Here is a 17,885-nt window from a genome sequence, read left to right on the forward strand (position 1 = left end):
GCATTTCCTATGGTCCCCTGCGACCCTGCAGGCGCGGAGCCTTTTGGGAAATGAAGTCTTTTTTTGAAGAGCTTGCCGCCCGGCTGGATCCAGGCTCTGGCATCTGGTCATAGTCGAGGCGTTTAAAGGGATAAGAATCTAGATATGGAGCCCGAATTTGAGGGTGCGTAGTGGGCCCTTGAGGATCTCTGAGTGGAAAGTGTACTTCAAACTCGCAATCATCACGCGCCTCGGCCGCGGCAGCCCACCTGGGTGGGCCTAATTTGTTCACGACCCTAGCGGACCAAGCCCGGGACGGGGTGGAGTCGAGGTGTAGGGGGGACCCGGAGACCCGGCTGCCAGACCAAGGGACGGACTGAGCCGAGTGTTGACAAAGCTGTTTAGAGTTCAAAGGTCAGAGGTCAATGTCGCGAGTTGTAGAGGATCGAAAGTCGAAAGTCGGAGGGGGGTGCTGAGGAGAGACTCGGGGAGGGACTCAATACTCAGAGTACAGCTTTGTGGGACAGGGGCTTGGAGAAGGAGAAGTGACGGGGAAGGGGAGCGTAGTGCCGAGGGAGACGGGAGACTAGGGAGAGAAGACAGAAGAGGAAAGGGCCCCCCTAGTTATCCGTCCCCAGACCCCGGGCCCGTCACTGGCCGTCACTTAGCCGAGCCTCCGCACTTGCAAGCCCAGCTGCCCGCAGGGCGAGGGGATGGCTTCTCCCTCTAGACAGGCCCCCCCCGGGGGGTCAGGACTGCTTCAAGGGAGCCGGGCTCGTTCTTACGGGAGCCTGGTGCAGTCTGCCTGCTCCCCAGTAAGGGAAAGACGCTTGGAACATCCGCTGGCGCCTGGAGACACCCTGGCTGGACTAGCGCTCAAATACGGGGTGACGGTGAGTCTTCCAGGATTGAGATGTGGACAACTAGTTAGAAGAGATTGATTCCTCAGGAGAATGTCGTGGCCCTTCTAGGCGATCTCCCCTGAAGGTTTCCTCATGTGTCATGTCGTCCGCTCCACCTTTATCTTTTCGTTTTCCCATCTCAGCGTTGCACTGTCCGCTTGGGACAAATCGCGTCCCACCATCCCAGTGGAGAGGCGCAGCACCCACGTAGTATACCAGTCCCTGTGCCAGCGGCTTCCCATGCATTAGCTCGTTTGATCCTCCCATCCCTATAAGGGTACAATCTTTCCCGTTCTACAGATGAAGAAACTGAGACTTAGATTGGTTGACCAGTTTGACCAGGTCAAATAACTAATGAGATAAAGAGCGAAAATTCAAACAGGTCTGTCTGACTCCAAAGTCTGTACTATCAACCACATAGAAACTTTTAAATTGAGTGATTAAATATTTACAGCAAATAGTGGAGAGCTGGTGTTTAGTTCTAAGTTTCTAAAGTGCTGATCTCTTTTTGTTCTTTTTTCCTCCTCAATGCTCTGCCTTCTTTTTCCAGGAAAGTACCCTTTTTTTTTTAATGTAAAACAGGTACTGTTTAGTCAAGCATTTCAGGTCACGCATAGGGTATATTCGATAGGTGTGAAAATACATTGCATAAAATTGATGAGGTTGTGTTGGTGTTTTTTTCCATATCCTGTTGAATTTAGCTAACATTGTTATGTTTGGTCGGTTCAAAGCACTGTGGTAGTCATCTTAAGAGAGAGAAATATAAAATATATAGTCGATGCCCTCATGTAACTTACGGTCTAGTGAGAAAGGACAGGGACACAAATAATGGTTGTAGGTGACAGAATATGGTGAGTTTGTAGAGGTACTAACAAAGGGTGGGAAATCAGAAGAGATTAATTTTTATTTGGAAGGGGGCAGCAGGGGTGGACATCAGTGCAGATTTGCAGGGAGCCATCGTCAAGGGCCTTGAAAGACTTAGAAGTTCCTTCTTCTGCGCCTCTCTGCAAACCTATGTAATCCAGTTGTTTACATCTTTTTCTTCCCAATAACCTGTACCCTTAAGGGATGGAACTATTTATTTTTGATTTTGTATTATAGAGTATGGGATAGTTCCCAGCACATAGAAGCCTAATAGATGTTTCTTGAATGAGTGAAAGTATGGCTAAGATTGCCACACATGGAGACTGGGAGTATAGGAAGATGAATGCTTCAAGTAGAGGGCATTATTTAAACAAAGGAAATGGATATGAAAGTACTGAGCAGCCATGCTAGCAAAGCCTCAAGCTGTGCAGAGAAAGGAACTGTGCTACTAGTGAATCGACACTTACTTATTAAGGTTTTCTTACAGCCTTGCAGCTTTCTGAGTACAGAAAAGCTCTTTGGTAAAAAATTCTAGGTTCCGGCCTCATTCTGCTGCTTACTGGCTGAGTGACTACATAATGCACTTCCCCTGTTTGGGGCCTCAGTTTTCTCACCATTTGTAAAATAAGGGAGATGTATTAAGTAATGATAATTACCTGTCATTACCTACCTGTCATTTAAAGAGCATTTAGTGTGTGCCAAGAGCTACATGTCATCTCATTATCTTCATAAGACTTTATGCAGTAGGTGTAACTGTTCTCATTTAAAGATAAGGAAATAGGCCATCGACTACACAACAGGTCTAATTAGTAGAGTTAGGATTCAGACCAGTTCGTCTCATTCTAAAATTCTCACTTTATACTGCTCTGTTTAACTTGATTCTAATGGCCTTTCTGGCTCTTGAAGACTGGCTCCACAGTGAGGACTCTGGGCTTCGGCCTTGGTTACAGCCTTTTTAAGAGTGGAATGATGTCCCCTGATATATGGTACTTTTAGGAAATAACAAAGCACCAGAAAATTCATAGATTAATCTGTAGCATCTTGGAGCTAGGAGGGACATAGGATATTTTTTAGGCAAAATAAAATGAGTAGCATCACAGCACTTAGCCAAGTCAGTTTTAACTTTTTTTATTGTTCAGATTAATCTGGTTTTAAACACATTAAGGCATAAGATTTTATTAGTCCAGTTTATTTGTAATAGTTTTTGCCTGGGGTGGAAACAGCTTTGATATTTGACAGATATAAGAATTATGATTTCTCAAACTGATGTCAATATGGAATGAATTTTTAGTAAAAGTGGCTGCCCGGCCTCTGATAATAAAAAACTGATGTATCTGTGGTTTCTATATTTTATTATCTAGTTTGTTTACTCATAAAGCATTAATGAGCCTCTGCTGTGTGGCAAGTTTGTGTGATGCTGAGCAGCGCCTTAGGGATACAGAGCCAGCAAGTCGCCATCCCTGCCCTTAAAGAACTCACAGGGTTTGGGCAGGACAGACTTGCAGAGAGGTGAATAACAACATATTAGGGTAGGTATCATTGCGGCAACATTTACAGTCTGCACTGGGAGCCCTGAAGGAGTTAACACAAAGGGAGTGATGATCGATAAGTAGAAGCTTTCCAGGCAGAGAAGGGGATAGCATTTCAGGCAGATAAATAAAGACCCCAAACTGAGAAAGATCATGAAATGTTCAAAGAACAGTGAGAAGCTGGGAGTGGCAAAATGTACAGGCGGCAGAAGAAGAGAGATGAGGCTGGACACCCCGTGGGGCCTGGATTGAGGACACCCTCGAATGCTAATTTAGATTGTATCTGAGCCAATGGGGAGCCGTAGGAGGTTTATAAAGAGGGTAATGGGTTGGTCAGATTAATTAGAAAGATAGATGTCAGCAGGGCGGAGGATAAGTAGGAATGGGGAGAGAAAGACCAGTGTGAAAACTTGCAATACCCAGATGAAAAGCATTACGAGTTGTTCTGAGGCGATGGCAGTAGAGCGAAGATGAAACCGGATACGGCAGAGATTTTTACGGCACTTTTCCTGACCATTTGGGCATGGGTGGTGGTGACCCCGAAGTACGCTTTGAGGGTGATGTCGATATTTCGACCCTTGGAGACAGATAGATGGCGCTACCAGTCACCATTTCGGTGATGAGTAAATAGGTACTAAATAAATATTTGGTCGGTGACATTATTCATATTTCAGTGTGGAAAGTATTTCCAGAAGGAGCAACGAGGCCCCGGCTGTCGTTAACTTGCCGGATAACCGCAGGCCGGTAACCCGACCATCCTGGGCATCAGTTCCTTCATCTTTAACAGAAGTTCTCAAAGTGAGGTCCACGGGTCCCAACGGGTCCCTGACACTCCTCGGGGACCTACAAGGTCAAAACCATTTTTGTAGTAATAATAAGACTTCATCTTTTTCGTCCTCACTCTCGTGAGCGTATTGTACTTTCCAAAGGCTCCATCACACGTCTCTGCAACATACTGAACGTAGAGGCAGATGTGAGAATCCTGTTCCCTTCTTTTAAGTCAGACTTTAACGTGACTTGCAAAAATGTAGAACGATGCCTCTCTTCTTGCTACATTTTTTTTTTGTGTCATTTTGGGAAAATATAGTTACTTTTCATTAAAACATTTATGTTAACATGTAGTGAGATTATTTTTAAATAAATGTATTTCAATTTTTCAGTTTTAATATAGAATACCTTAACTACTGATAGCTATAATCCACATAAATAAAAGTTTTTTTCTGCAATATTTTTTTTTTTAAATGTAAAGGGGCCCTCAGACCAAAACCTGTAAAAACCACTGATTAATAAAATAAGGATAATATCAGACCTTTGTACTTTAGCTTGCTTGTTGTAGGGTCAGATAAGACTGTACGATCACTTTTAAAGGCATCGGATGCTATACAAATGTAAGATTTATCGTTATTACTGTCATTAATTGTGGTGACTTTTTTTTAAAGATGGAACAGATTAAGCGTGCAAACCGCCTTTATACTAATGACTCCATCTTCCTGAAGAAAACCCTCTACATCCCCATCCTGACAGAGCCCAGAGACTTGTTCAATGGTTTAGATTCTGAGGAGGAGAAAGATGGAGAGGAAGAGGGACAGCCGAGGAAGGGTAAAGTTGGGCCACTCTCAGCAGAGAGGAAGAAACAAGAGACAGGTGCAGGACGCGCCAATGGCCAAGCCCCTCCCACACCTGGCCAGGAACCCCCGACCCCCATCCAGGACCTCTCCGCCTCCGATTTCCTTAAGAAGCTTGACTCACAGATCAGCCTGTCAAAGAAGGCTGCTGCCCAGAAGCTGAAAAAAGGGGAAAGTGGGTGAGTCTCGAATGGTTCCTTTTAAGCCCCGCCATAGACTTCTCCGTTCTCAGGCTTGACCTGACCAGACTAGTAGGTTAGCACGGTGTCAGCAGAAGCAAGGTGAAGCCCTTCCTTCAGGTGGCCCAGGACAACGAGCAGAGCCAGTGGCTGCCGGAAAGAATAGAGGCTGGGAGATGGTCCCACACTGTCACTAGAGTAAAACCATTGACTGTTCTTACCGCTCCGGTGGCCCGTGAAGGAGCAGCAGGGTCAGGACTGATCCCGGGGCTGCCCAGACTCCATCTTAGGGCGACCAGCTCGTGCGTACTTGGAGAGGAGGACAGCTGCTCGCCAGCCTCCTCGCTCGGCCATTCTCGGGTTCTTCCCTTGACCTGTCCCTCTCTCCCCTTTCCTTACCTGCAGGGCATCTGGCGAGGATTCAGGTCTTCGCCTGAGCCCCCCTCGGATGCAGCAACGAGCAGTCCTAGGTCCTGTGCCGCTGACCCGGACCTCTCGAACCCGGACACTTCGGGACCAGGAAGATGAAATCTTCAAACTCTGATGTCCCCAGAACTGACTGAGAGAAGCAAGATGTTGAAGGAGCAACTCGAGGGGGAGGGGCGCCTGTGGTGAGGCTTAGAACGGGCTTCCCAGCCCGCCTCCTCCCGCCTTCCCCAGTCTCCCGTCCATCGAAAGTTCCTTGGCCTGGGCCAGTTTTACTGGCAAGAGTAGTGGGTGGAGAGTAGACCCTTCTCAGTTCTCCGGCTGAACCTACAGTTGTCCTCCAGGTTCACAAGGCTCTTTTTACATCCCTGCTGCCTTTCCCGTCCCTTTCACCGGTCCTGGCCTTAGAGCAGGGAGGCAGAGACTCTCCCAGCCCCCGACTTCCTCACCATGTCCCCCCGTGTTACCTAATTTATTTGGTGCTATATTGAAGTAATATTTATTTGCTGCATCCTATTTTTTCCCACTCTTAGCTGAAAAATGGGATTTCTATACCCCTGGGGTGCAGGGGACCCAGGAACAGTGATCCAGGGACTGCTGGCTCCCCATCTTCCCCACCTTCTTAGCCAGGCATGTTATTGAGGACAGAGCAATCAGTGACCTAGCCTGCCGCAGAAATGGCCAGGCCTGTTCCCCAATCTCACGATAAAGAATCGGCTCCATCCTGACTAACCAGTTCGCTGTAAGTTTTCACAACTCTTACTCTGAGACAAAACAGCGATGTGGGGACTGGAACTCTCCACGCCACCAGTTCGGCCTTCTAACCTGCCCCTCTGTCAGCCTGTGCGAGACTAAGAGGTGGAAGAATGTCCTTGAAATTTAAAGAGGAGGACAGTCATGGGGTCCTTGCGTTGTGGGGGTCTTTTGGTTGTACCCTTCCCCACCAGAGCCTGTCGACCCATGCCTTGCTCCTCTCTGCGTATTTATTCGCAATTTGTAGCACTGATCTGCAGGACAGTTTTTTTTGGGGGGGGGGGGGGGTTCTTAAACAGAAGTGGGAAATATGCCTGTCTCCTGTGTGGAAATGGCGGTGCTTAGAGAAATGGCGTTTCTCCTTCCTCCGTGGCGATCATAAGATATGAGAAGCTGGAGAGATTAAACGTTGAGCCCTGCGCACGTTTTAGTAGTTTTATTTCGCCTGCCGGACTCTGCCCTGCCCGCCCCTTCTCCCTGCACTCCGGGACAGCGCCACTGGGCTCCGTCCAGACTCTTCCTGGAGCTGGAGGTCTAGGATGTCCCTAAAGGCCCCTTCCCCGCTCTGTCCTTAGTGTCCCCAGAGGGGTTGACCGGGCTCTGCCCTCTCCCGCCCACTTCTCGGGAGAAGGGGCTTTCCTGGTTCAGACATCCCTGCGGGGGGATGAGATCCAAGTTTCACTTCGTCTTTTCGGGCAGCCGGTTTCCTGTCCCGGGGCCGGAGTGGGAGCACCCCCAAGCCTCGGCATCGCTTCTCCACCGGCGGGGTGGGGGTGGGGTGGCCCCCCGAGTCAGAGGCGCCGTTGGCAAAGGCTGCAGCCCGAGGACGGAGAAGCGTTAGTGCAGCTGGGCCGGCGGGGTTAGAAGGCGGCCATGGCTCAGCCGGCCGCGGGCCGCAGCGCGGGGCTCAGAGCTTGCCCTCGTCCAGCAGCTTCCGCAGCCCGTCGCAGATCTTGCCCAGGTGCTGCGTGAAGTCGGGCCCGTACAGGGCCGTGAGCAGGCCCGTGTCCGAGAAGTGGTCGAACACGTGGCGGATGCGGTTGTGCGACTTGGGCGTCAGGTGGTGCGCCACCAGCTCCAGCAGCATGTCCCGGCACTCGGTCAGCAGGCCGGCCAGCACGGCGGCCTCGAAGGTGAAGTCCACCTCGCCGAAGCTGAGCGCCGTCTTGGCGCCCTGATGCAGCTTCTGGCGAAAGCGGGCGGCCAGGGCCAGCTCGCCGGGGCCGAAGCAGCCGCTGCGGTGCAGCACGGCCACCTTGACAGCCACCTTGATCAGGTCCTTGATGACGCGCTGGGCCTGGGGCCGGCTGCGCGTGTACTCTTTGGACACACGGTAGAGCTCGTCCAGCACCTCACTGCTCGTCTCGTCGATGAAGAGATGAGCCACCGAGCGACCGGCCATCTTACTCAGCAGCTTCTTCTCGGCTTGCAGGGCCAGACTCTTCGAGCTGAAGGACTCCATGGGTCCTGGGGAAGAGGAAGGGGGAGGGGGATGTGGTCAGTCACAGAAGGGCCACAGGCTTCCTTAGAAAGAGAGATGGCTTTTCCCCTTTCTGCCTTTGGTTTCTGTCTGCTCATCATCTTTGCCACCTTTTCCCCCTCCACCCGCTGGGCCTTGTTCCTATTTTTTCTCTCTAGCACTGTAGGAAATCCCGATGTCTAAAGAGGCCCAGAGGAGCAGTCATGGCCACGGTGGAGGACTCAGGGCCCGCCGGAGGCCAGCCCACCACGAGTCGAGTCTTAAGAAGTAGGCAGTCGCTGTGACAGTGGAGGAGATCACGCCGACCTGTCAAAAAATTCTCTTAGCTGCCATTTTTGGGCATTGACGATGTACCGTGCATCTGTGAGGTGTAGGTACTATTATACCTTGTCTTATAGCTGAGCAAACTGAGGCCACGTTAAACGCGACTGTCGCTAACTCCAAAAGCCCACGTCCGCTAGTGTGCCGTACCGCTTTTAAGTGAGAAATACGGGGGACCCAGGAGTCCTGATAAAAATAGTAACTACGCTGAGATCCTGCTCTGTGCCGAGAGCTTTATGTGCGTTATCTCAGTCCTCCCAACCCTCGGGACGGTAGGTGTCCCGATTCTGCAATGAGAAAAATGAAGCTAAGAGAAATTAAGCAACCCGGCCCCAAGTCGACAGCAGATGATCAAAAGGGGCTTGAGAAGCCTCCCCTGGAATGCTCGGGACGCCCTCGAGGAGCACACGAGGGAGCTCGAGAAGCGCCTCGGCGGGCGGGCAGGACCGCCGGTCTGAGGTCCTCTGCTGCGGCCGAACCGGGCCCCTCCTGGTGGCCCGTCGGCCAGCACAGGTCCGTGTCCTCTCCCCATGGTCTTTGCCTGCGGCTCCCCGGGTTGTTTTGCTTCTTACTTCCCCCTTCCCTGCTCTGCAGGATGTGGCTGTGACCGCAGTGAGAGCAGCCTCGCCCTCTCCCCCAAACCCAAACGGGCATGTGAAGAGGCAGGGAGAAGGGTGCCTGGGGGCTTCTCCCCCAGCTGGACCAGTCCGGCGGGGACCTGCAACCTCACTTTGCTCCCCGCTTTCCCCAGGCCTTTCTGAACCATGCTCCATGGCCGGAAGAGGAGATTGCTCCATGTGGGCCTTCCTTCCTCCTTGGCCTTCCTGTTAGTCCGCTCCCACTAACCCCGATGCCATCTCACGCTCGGTCCGCTGTGCCCCCCTCTCTCCGTGTTTCAGTCTCCCTTTCTCTCTGATCCGGGTCCTGCCCTGTGGTCCCCTGGCCATGCTCTCCCTCTGGCCCTGACATTTACTTCCATGTCTCCTGAGACTTCCTTGCCTCCTGGGTGCTCTGCCATACACCCATCTCCAGCCCCATGCCTCAGCCCTGCCCCAACCCCATCCCCAACCCTGTCTGTCTGTCTGTCTGTCTGTCTGAGGCTGCCTCGCCCCAGGAAAAACTGAGCTGGACCTCCCCACAGGGGACCCGAAATTGCTATCAGGTAAGAGTCTCAGAGTATGGAAAGCTCAGGCAGGCTGACAGAGCTGGGACTCTTCTGCCACCATCACCCCTAGATCCTACCCTTCTGTCACTGCCGGTCCCTCACCTGCCGAGCACTGGGTGCCAGTCTTGCCTTGGGTGTTCCGGGAGAGCTGACAGAATGGAGAAGCTCCTAAGTGAGAGGCCCTTTGGCCCGGCCCCACCTCTCAAGCCCCGCCTACCTACTCTCTGTTCAACCTCCGGTTCTTCATTCTGTCACCGAGAAGGTCTATGGCCCAAGAACCTAAATATGGCAAAAGTCAAAAGGAATCGCACTCCGTGGGAGATGGTCATGATTTCTTGAGGAGGGGAGGTGTGGGATTGCATATCCCCTGCTCTCAAATTGTTTGTCTGCCTCTTTCTCTCCTTGCTGCCCAGCTCCTGGGGCTCTGTACACCTTACATTTATTTCTGTGGTACTAGGGACGATGTCAAGTACAAATTGCTGGAGTGCAGGTCAGTGGGAAAAGTTCTCAAGGGTGAACTGTACTTGAGCTGGAGATGCCAGAGGCAAGCCGGAGACCAGCAGGTCCGAGTTTGTTCCTGAACCCTCCAGGGCAGAATGGTGCTGTGGGGCAGTGTTACCACAAGCATGTGCTTCTCGAGCCGGCTAGGTAAGGGTGGCACAGACTGTCCTCATCCTTAGCATTGGAATGAGGAAGGTGTTGGAGCCAGGGCTGCAGGACCAGATGTGACCAGCAGGTGTCAGCACAGCATTGACCCACTAGAGGAAACAAGCCTTACCCACTGTGCTTTGCAGCTGCTAAAGATATAAAAAATCAAGGTAAATTAGAGTTGCTGAACAAGGCAAAACTACTATAAAGAATCTTACAGCCTGGGCAGGGAGAAAAGCATAGGTAGTTATGATAGCCAAATGATGTCATTAGCTTTAACAAAAGCTTAAGAATTATTGAGAGTAAAGAAAGTGTAGATTATTTTTGATTGGAGAGCTGAAGAGGTAGACGTGGGAGGATGGATTTAGGTATTTCATAGGCTGAAGTGCTTCCCATATGATGGATGAGCATGAGCCTAACGGCAAATAAAGACAACACACGGGAGCATTTAAGATCTCGCTTCCCAGCATCGTCAGTTTGGCTCGAAATCTTATTAAAAAAAAAAAAAAAAGATAATATAGGACGTACTCAGGAAGTGGCTATTTATTCTATATGCCCGGAGCATAGATTGTTTGAGAGAGAAGTGAAGAAGGAAAAAGACCAGCTCGTGGAAGGCCTTAGAGGAGCTGATCAAGACTTGAGGCTTTTTGCATAGGCCGCGGGGAGACATTACAGGTTTTTGATCAGGAAAGCGAGCAGTGGGAACGGGTTAGAGGCGTCGATAAATTTTTAGCTGAGGAAGGGGGCATACTTAAAAGGAAGTGGTCAGTGGTCTAGCTTGCTTACGCACAGGATGAGAACTGATGAGAGACCTTCGGATTTGGTGACTTTACCAGACATTCTAGCAGAAGGAGAAGGATCGGAAAGTTGGCTAGTTGTGAAAAGATGAAGAATAAATTGGAGTTCAGAAGTCAAGGCGGTCAGCCTACCACCGACTCCAAACGAGACAGGGTGGGGTCTCCACTCCTCCCTCTGGTCCCTCTCAGCCCAGGGCCCAGAGCCGAGGGTCCTCGAGACAATGCAGATGGGAAATGTCCTTTATAAGAGTGTGGTGCTAAAGGAATGAAGAGAAATGGAGAAGTGGCTTACGGGCATGGGGTGTTGGACTGAGAGGGATCATTTTTAGCCGAGTTTGAGGACATTGGTAGGCCGAGAAGAAGGAGTCTTAGAAAATGCAAAGAAGAGGGAAAGTTTTTGGAGCAAGGTGAGGGGGCAGATGAGAAGCAGACTAGGAGGCCAGGGAGCTGGCGGCCATTGGGTGCAGTCTGCTAGATGTTATGTAAATATCTCATTTAATCTTTCAACACCCTTATGAATTAAATGTGGATAGATCCTTTTTGCTAATGAAAAAGACTGAGGCTTCAAGAGGTGAGATAACCTGTCCCCAAATTAGAGAGCTAGTATGTGGCAGACTGAGGACATTGTCCTCTGCTTTTTCTGATAACTACCTCCTGGGGTTATGAAGTAATAACTTCAACCTCATAATGACTGTGGCAGCCTTCTTCTCCCACATGCTCTATCACTGATCACACACTCTAGGGACAAGAGTAGGCAGCATTACCAAAAATCACAGGAAAAATAAAAGTCCTTTTTAATTAAATAAGGGGAAATAAGAAGAGGAGCGAAAATACGAGAAGATACAAATACAGTCATACCTTCTGAATCCAGAAAGCTGCTACCCGCTCCTTCCCGGTTTACCCCTCCGGCTTCGCCTGCCTCCCGTCTGCCCCTCCCACTCTGCTCTACTTCTGTGGCGGTTCGGCTCCTACACTACTCCCCATGGAGGAACCGGGTTCCCCTCCCTCCCCTCCCACTTCTTCCTGTGCTCCAGACTTTTTCCCATTTCCTATCTCTCGGCCTGGAACTCTCTTCTCATGCATACCTCTCTCCCTGCCTGGTTCATTTGGCCTTGACCTTCAGGATTCAGCTGGAAGGTCATATTTTCTGTGACGCCATCCCGACTCCCTGAATCACATTAGACCCATCTGTTATGTAGTCCTATTGGACTGCATAGCTCTCCTCTTAGAATAGTCACTCGTCACTGTCATTTATGATTTCATTACTCGCCTCCCCACTAGACCGTAAACTCCACGAGGGCAGAGCTTATGCTTGAGTGCCGCGGTGCCTGGCACTTCTGCGCTCGGGACGTATTTGTTAAAGGAGTAAATTCAAACCACACCCAAGAACCAGGAGATATGGGGGAGGCGGTTGCGACATAAGTTTCTCATGTAATAATGTTCGGTATTTACTTCGCTCACGGGGAAGTCTTTCTTTTATTTTCGCTTCATCTATACCCATTTCTAGTGATCTTCTCCAAACCTACAGCATATAATTAGCAGCAAATTAAAAGAGGAAAGAGGAGGTTTTCCAAGCCACACTGATAACAATCCAAATTAACGCAGATAGCGAGGGAAGACTAGAAAAACAAAAAAGCTGGCAGTTGAAAATGTAGCATTTTTGCCCATGGAGAGGAAGAGCAAACAGTATTAAATACGTGTACTCTAGACAATGGAGTCTTCACTTTTTTCCTGGACAATTAAGTTCACAGAGCTTCTTCCGAGTAAGCAAAAATTTGGTGAAATGATGGTATCTTAAGTGTGTGAAACATTTTCAGATTTACACACATTTCACTTGCATTATCTTATTGGGCCCTGCGAGGTAGGCAGGCAGGTAAGGTGTCCACTCACAGATGACAGACTCGGCCTTAGAGATGAGTGGTTCATCCGAATCTGTACTCGAAAGGCCGGCCTAGGTCTTAATGACTCCTAGTCACGTTCTTCTCACTATGTAATCTTAAGGAAATTAATAATATGTTTCTTTAGTAATTCCTGGGTGACACAGTTAAAACGAAAATATTTTATACTTAATTAGATAACCTTCAGTCATCTGAGAAAATACTCGGAATGGAACATTCCTGTGTTTCTACTTAGCTGAGGCTTTTCCACGGTTCGGATCAGAACTCTCATTGGTTCAGGAAGTCAAAGTTCACTGTGACTTGAAACAGTCAGGCAAGACTTTCGCCTGGCTGCGGGAGGTAGTTCACATTTTAGATGCATCGATTTCTTCCTCTACTTACTATTTGCCAGGCATTAGGACTAAGTGCTGGTGATACAGAGATAAGAGACAAGCTTCCTGTCTTTAGACTAAGTGGTAGATGCCTATGAAAAATACAAATGGAAGTATCCCATAAATACTTGCATGCATGAGTTTAGAGCTCAGGAGAGAGACCCAGGTCGAATAACTAGATTTTGCAGCGAGCAGCACATAAGTGATTACTGTAACTATTGGTATGGATTATCTCGACCCATGAGATGTGTAGAACAAGAAGTGATGACTTAGGACATGACCCTAGGGAACACCAACGTCGAAGGAGAGGTCAGAGAAGGCTCAGAAAGAGAGGCCATAGTAACGGAAGTGAAGCTGTTTGGGCGTTTAAGAATGTATCTGTTTATTAAGCTCCTAGGCTCTGTCAAGAGAAAGGACCCAAGAGCCAGACTAGGAGGACATTTCAAGGAAGAAGGCATCGACAAGGTCAAATGCCATAAAGAGAGCAAAAGGATAAAGACTACAGAGCTGCTCATTGAATGTGACAAGGTTAACAGTGGCCTCGATGAGAACGGTCTCAGCAGATCGGTGGGGGCAAAAACTCAAATGGATGAGAAGGGGGAATGGGTCCAGCAAGTACAGGTGACTCTAGAAATTTAGTTATGAAGGAAAGAAATTGAGCGATGGCTAAGTACAGACAAAGATCAAGGGAGAGTTTAGAATTTTTTTAATTATGAGAGATACTTGAGTACGTGTATATGCTGAGGGGAAAATGTTGGTAAAAAAAAGTTTAAGAATAAAGGAAGATTCAAAGACATGTAGCATACAGCTCCTAAGTTGGAGATACAGAGTACAGATTTAGTGTGTTCACAGTAAATATCTGCTAGTGACAGGCACTGTGCTAAATGCAGAGGCTACAGTGGTGAGCAAGACAGACATACCTGGGCCCCGTGTGCATGGAGCTTGCAGTGAGGTGCAAAGGAGAGCCTTGGGCAGGCAATATGGATGCCTCATCTACTGGATGAGAGTCAGGTGTGTATGTAGCTAAGTGCATCTGCAGAGGGCAAAGAGTTGGTGAAATTCTCACTTTGTTACCTCTATTTTTTCCGAAGATGGCTGTGAATTCTGCTAAGATGAGCAAGGAAGTGGTGAGGAAAGGAACTTGAGAAAAAAGGCAGCGTTTGAAATAGCTACTAATAGAGAATGGAAGAGGGTAATTTTCCAAGCTTGGAAATGCCGAATTTATTAAAGGCGCCCATCTGTGGGACTATGTGATTTTTTTCTAGAAGACCCCGGAAAGTAGGAACTGAGTCATTTGGATTTGTCCTCAGATATAGCTCTCAGAGTCATCCATTTCTTTCCATACTCGATGTTACTATCCTTGTCTGACCATCTCTCTCCCCTCGTCCTTGAACTTCCCTGATTTCTGTGGAGGTCTTCTTGTCTTCTTGCTACAATAAAGCATTTTGACAAGTAACACTCTTATTCAAGAACTTAATGTAACATCTTATTCCTATCAAATTATTTCAGCCTACTCAAGTTGGCATTTTAGGGCATCCATAATTCGTCTCCCTCTTCCCCTTTCCTCTGCTTCTAGCTGGTATCTTCCTTACGTATCAGTCACACAGGACTTTTGCCATCCATGCTTCAGGCTCCATGCTCACCAAGTAAAAGCTTTTGCTTAAGCTATGTTCATCTTCGGAACATTTTCTCCTGTCTTTTGCACCAAGCCAGCTCCCACTAAGGTTCTCCTGTTATCCATGATAAAATGTATCCAACACCTTTCCCTGTAGTCATCACAAAATAAAAAAACAAAAACAAAAAAACCAACCAACCAACAAACAAAAAACCGTCCATATTTCTTTTTTATTATTATTATTTAGGAATTATGTTCGATGTAGCTTTTATCATTTTTTTGAAACAGTCTTGCTTTTTAATCATTTAGTACAAATAAGTCTTGTTTTATATTTAGATAAGTAGATGGTTAGTTTCTTAAAGAACTGGGACCATCTCCCACAGTGAATTGTACCTAAAGTGAGTGCCTTATACTTACTGAATTGAGATTTTAGTTGGCCCTTTAAATGAATTACACCTTAATTTATTTAAACTTTAATGAATTACACCTTAATCCCCATTCACTAATCTATTCGCTGAGCACATATTTGAGTACCTAAGCCGAGGGCTAGGAGCTGAGATTTCTTTCAACCTGAATGTCTCCACATTTTGAGGTTTCTTTCTCCCAAAACCTCTTTCCAGCCTTTAAAACAGCCCAACGGGCCACTGAATTGCCTTGGACCCAAGGCCTTCCCCAGTTCACATCGTGTAAGTACTGTTCCACCGTTTCTGATTGTTTATCTCACTGGTTCACCTGCCTCCATTTCTGCATCTCTCTTCCTCTGTGTTTGTGTGTTTACGTCTCCTGCATCCTCACGGTGGGGCTTAGCCCTGACGGTGATGCTACGCACCTTGACCTCAGTCCAGTAAAGACTGGTGATCAGAAGTAGCAAAACCCTGTCTCCTCTTTCCTCCAGTGCAGAGATCAGGATGTGGGGGTGTGGAGAAAGGAGGTGCCCACTCAGATAAAACTATCCAAGAATGCCCCTGTCTCCCAGGCCACCTACTACCCTGGGAATTTTGAGAACGTCTGTCTTTTGTCCCAGCCCCCACGCAGGGAAGAATCTTAGCTGGCAATAGCAAGGTGGGAGCCAATCAGGGCTGCCTAAAGTAGCCTTATTCTTCCTCTCTGCTGACATTCCCAGAATCAAAGGGTCTTTATGGAAGGTCAGGCTGGAGAAGGAGCAGTTTTGCTGTTTGGAGGCATGCCCAGGGTCCCTTGAGGAAAGATAGGACATTACTAACCCTGTGTTTGGGAGACAGTAAGGCTATGGGGGTTGGGGACAGCTGGTCACCCTTACTCTTTCTCAGGTCTCCCTGTGGCTCCTCTTTCTGTGCAATTCTCCGAGCCGTTTTGTCCTGATCTCCACATCTCTCTTTTGGCTTCAGCGCCACTCACCTGTCCTCTTCCATCAACCAACAGCCCAAGTGCCAGCCACTCTGGCTTCCTGGCTCCTTAGTTCCCGGCTTAGTGGCCCAAGCCCATCCTGCTTTGACAGTAGCAGTGGGAGAGGAGGCGATGATAGGGACAAGGAAAACCTTCTGCTGACATCTTCCTTTCCTTTCCCAGGCCTCAAGCCCTCAAGTGCCTGCTAGGCCTCCTTTATTGGGGTCACGATGAGCCAGAGGACGCGCGGGGGCAGAAATGAGGGGGGACTGAAGTAAAAAGAATAGAAAGAGGTAGGGAGTTGGGGGTAGAGTGGGCAGCGGGGTAGTAGGAGACTCCCCCAAGAGCACAGTAGCCAAAGCTATTGGGAGTGGAAAGGGGGGGGGGGGACGCGCCGGCTCTGACAGCCCAGCCCAGCCGAGGTCTCCAGGTTTCCTGTCTATCTCTCCTCCCAGAGGCTCTTCCTTCCCGGGGCCTCTCCATGTTAAAGCGAGTGACCCCTCCACCGTTCGGGTCTCAGGGACTGTCCGCGGGTCTCCAGCTCGCGCCTGGCTTGGGTCTCCAGCTCAGCCTCCCGGCCTGGCCTCTCGGTGGGCGGTGCTGCCGGCGCCCCGCCCCGAGGATACTATTGGCGGAGAGGTGTCGGGAAGGCGGGGTCTGGCCGGCCTGCGAGGGCTGGATTCGTCGCGGCGCCCCGGAGGCGGGGCGGAGGCGGGTCCCGCCGGGAGGCGGGCGGGGCGGCTGGGGCCCGGCCCAGAGCTCCGGGCGGTCGCATTGTTTTCCTCCGCGGAGCCGCGGCGGGAGTGGGGGCTGCGACTGGGACCCTGGGCTCGCCCGACCCGACAGCGCCCCGGAGCCCAGATCCAAGCTCCATCCAGCTCAGACGCTCATCACACCTCGCCCGAGCTCCCACCACGGACTGCGAAGTCGGCGCGGTGCGGGGCCACTGCCCGCCCGCGGCGATCTCGGTCCCCCTGGCCCGCATCTCCGAGCAAGTACCGGGAGCAGGGACGCGGCTGCTGGGAGGCAGGGAGGACGGGGCACCGCAGGCCGGGGGCGAGTCCCGAAGTGCGAGAGGCACCCGGGAGATGCCAGCGCTTGGCGTGCCTGGCTGGCGGACAGCGTCGGCGGAGTTGGGGTGCGCGGAGGGAGGAGGGGGCCTGGCCGGGCCCCGTCACTGTGCGGTGGGCGCAGGGTCTGGGCGCCCCTGCCCACCGGGTTTCTCTGAGTCGCTGCCCCTGGAACGGGGAGCGCGAAAGGGGATGACTTGAGGCGCGCACCGTACAGAGGGTGGGAACCCTGGTCCCTTGCCTCCTCAGCAGGGACAGTAAGGCTCCGAGACCTGCGGAGAACCGGACCCTTGCGAAGGGACGCATCGTTCCGGACTTGGGTGTCACGGCTGCACCTCTGTCCTTGTGCAGGCGGGAGTCTGAGCGCCTCCCAGCTGCTTGGCTCGAGCGCAGAGTCGGAGAACGGGGCCCCGAGAAACATCAGTCGCAGAGTCCATCTCTTTCCCGCACCCCACTCTCCCCTGGGCTTTGTTAGACCGAGGTCTCCCGAGGCGGAGAGCCGAGCCGGCGACCGCTTCTCCAGCCCCCGGACCTCGCTCGGCTGTGGCCCCGGGCCCGCCCTCGTCGGTCCCCAGCCTCTGGCCCTGTTTCCCTGGCTTCGGAGACCCGCCTCCGCACCCCCACCCCCGCTCGCGTCCCCACTCGGTCTGCGCCTGCAGGCCCCTCCAGCCCCTCCTCCCGCTAACGTGGCTCTGGGACCCGGTCCCGGCCCAGACTCTGCTACCCGCCCCTCTCGGAGCCGCGGATCCAGTGATGGGGAGACACGTCGAGCCCCTGGCCCCAGGCCCACCTCATGCGAGGCTCTAGACACCTGGATTAGCCTCGCTGGGGGCTGAGTGGGAGGAAGGGAAGGTGTGAGCCTGGGGCTGTGAGCGGAGGGTGGGGAAAGGCCGTGGAG

General features: G+C 50.7%; 2 protein-coding genes across 2 annotated transcripts; one reads left to right on the plus strand and one right to left on the minus strand.

Annotated features, from left to right (window-relative positions):
- The first annotated feature begins 36 nt into the window (after positions 1-36).
- On the plus strand, positions 37-6,680 carry LYSMD1 (LysM domain containing 1). The gene is made up of 3 exons (XM_016122747.2): positions 37-872; positions 4,714-5,078; positions 5,484-6,680. The coding sequence occupies exons 1-3, from the start codon at positions 693-695 to the stop codon at positions 5,620-5,622; spliced, it is 684 nt and encodes a 227-aa protein (XP_015978233.2). The 5' UTR covers positions 37-692; the 3' UTR covers positions 5,623-6,680.
- TNFAIP8L2 (TNF alpha induced protein 8 like 2) lies at positions 6,535-9,407 on the minus strand. Its single transcript, XM_016122749.2, has 2 exons — positions 9,326-9,407; positions 6,535-7,724 (listed from the first exon to the last, which is right to left on the minus strand). Exon 2 carries the CDS (start codon positions 7,717-7,719, stop codon positions 7,165-7,167), a length of 555 nt encoding a protein of 184 aa, XP_015978235.1. The 5' UTR covers positions 7,720-7,724; positions 9,326-9,407; the 3' UTR covers positions 6,535-7,164.
- Between the last annotated feature and the right edge of the window lie 8,478 nt (positions 9,408-17,885).

Source organism: Rousettus aegyptiacus, unplaced genomic scaffold (assembly GCF_014176215.1).
Source record: "Rousettus aegyptiacus isolate mRouAeg1 unplaced genomic scaffold, mRouAeg1.p scaffold_m13_p_17, whole genome shotgun sequence".
Taxonomy (NCBI): domain Eukaryota; kingdom Metazoa; phylum Chordata; class Mammalia; order Chiroptera; family Pteropodidae; genus Rousettus; species Rousettus aegyptiacus.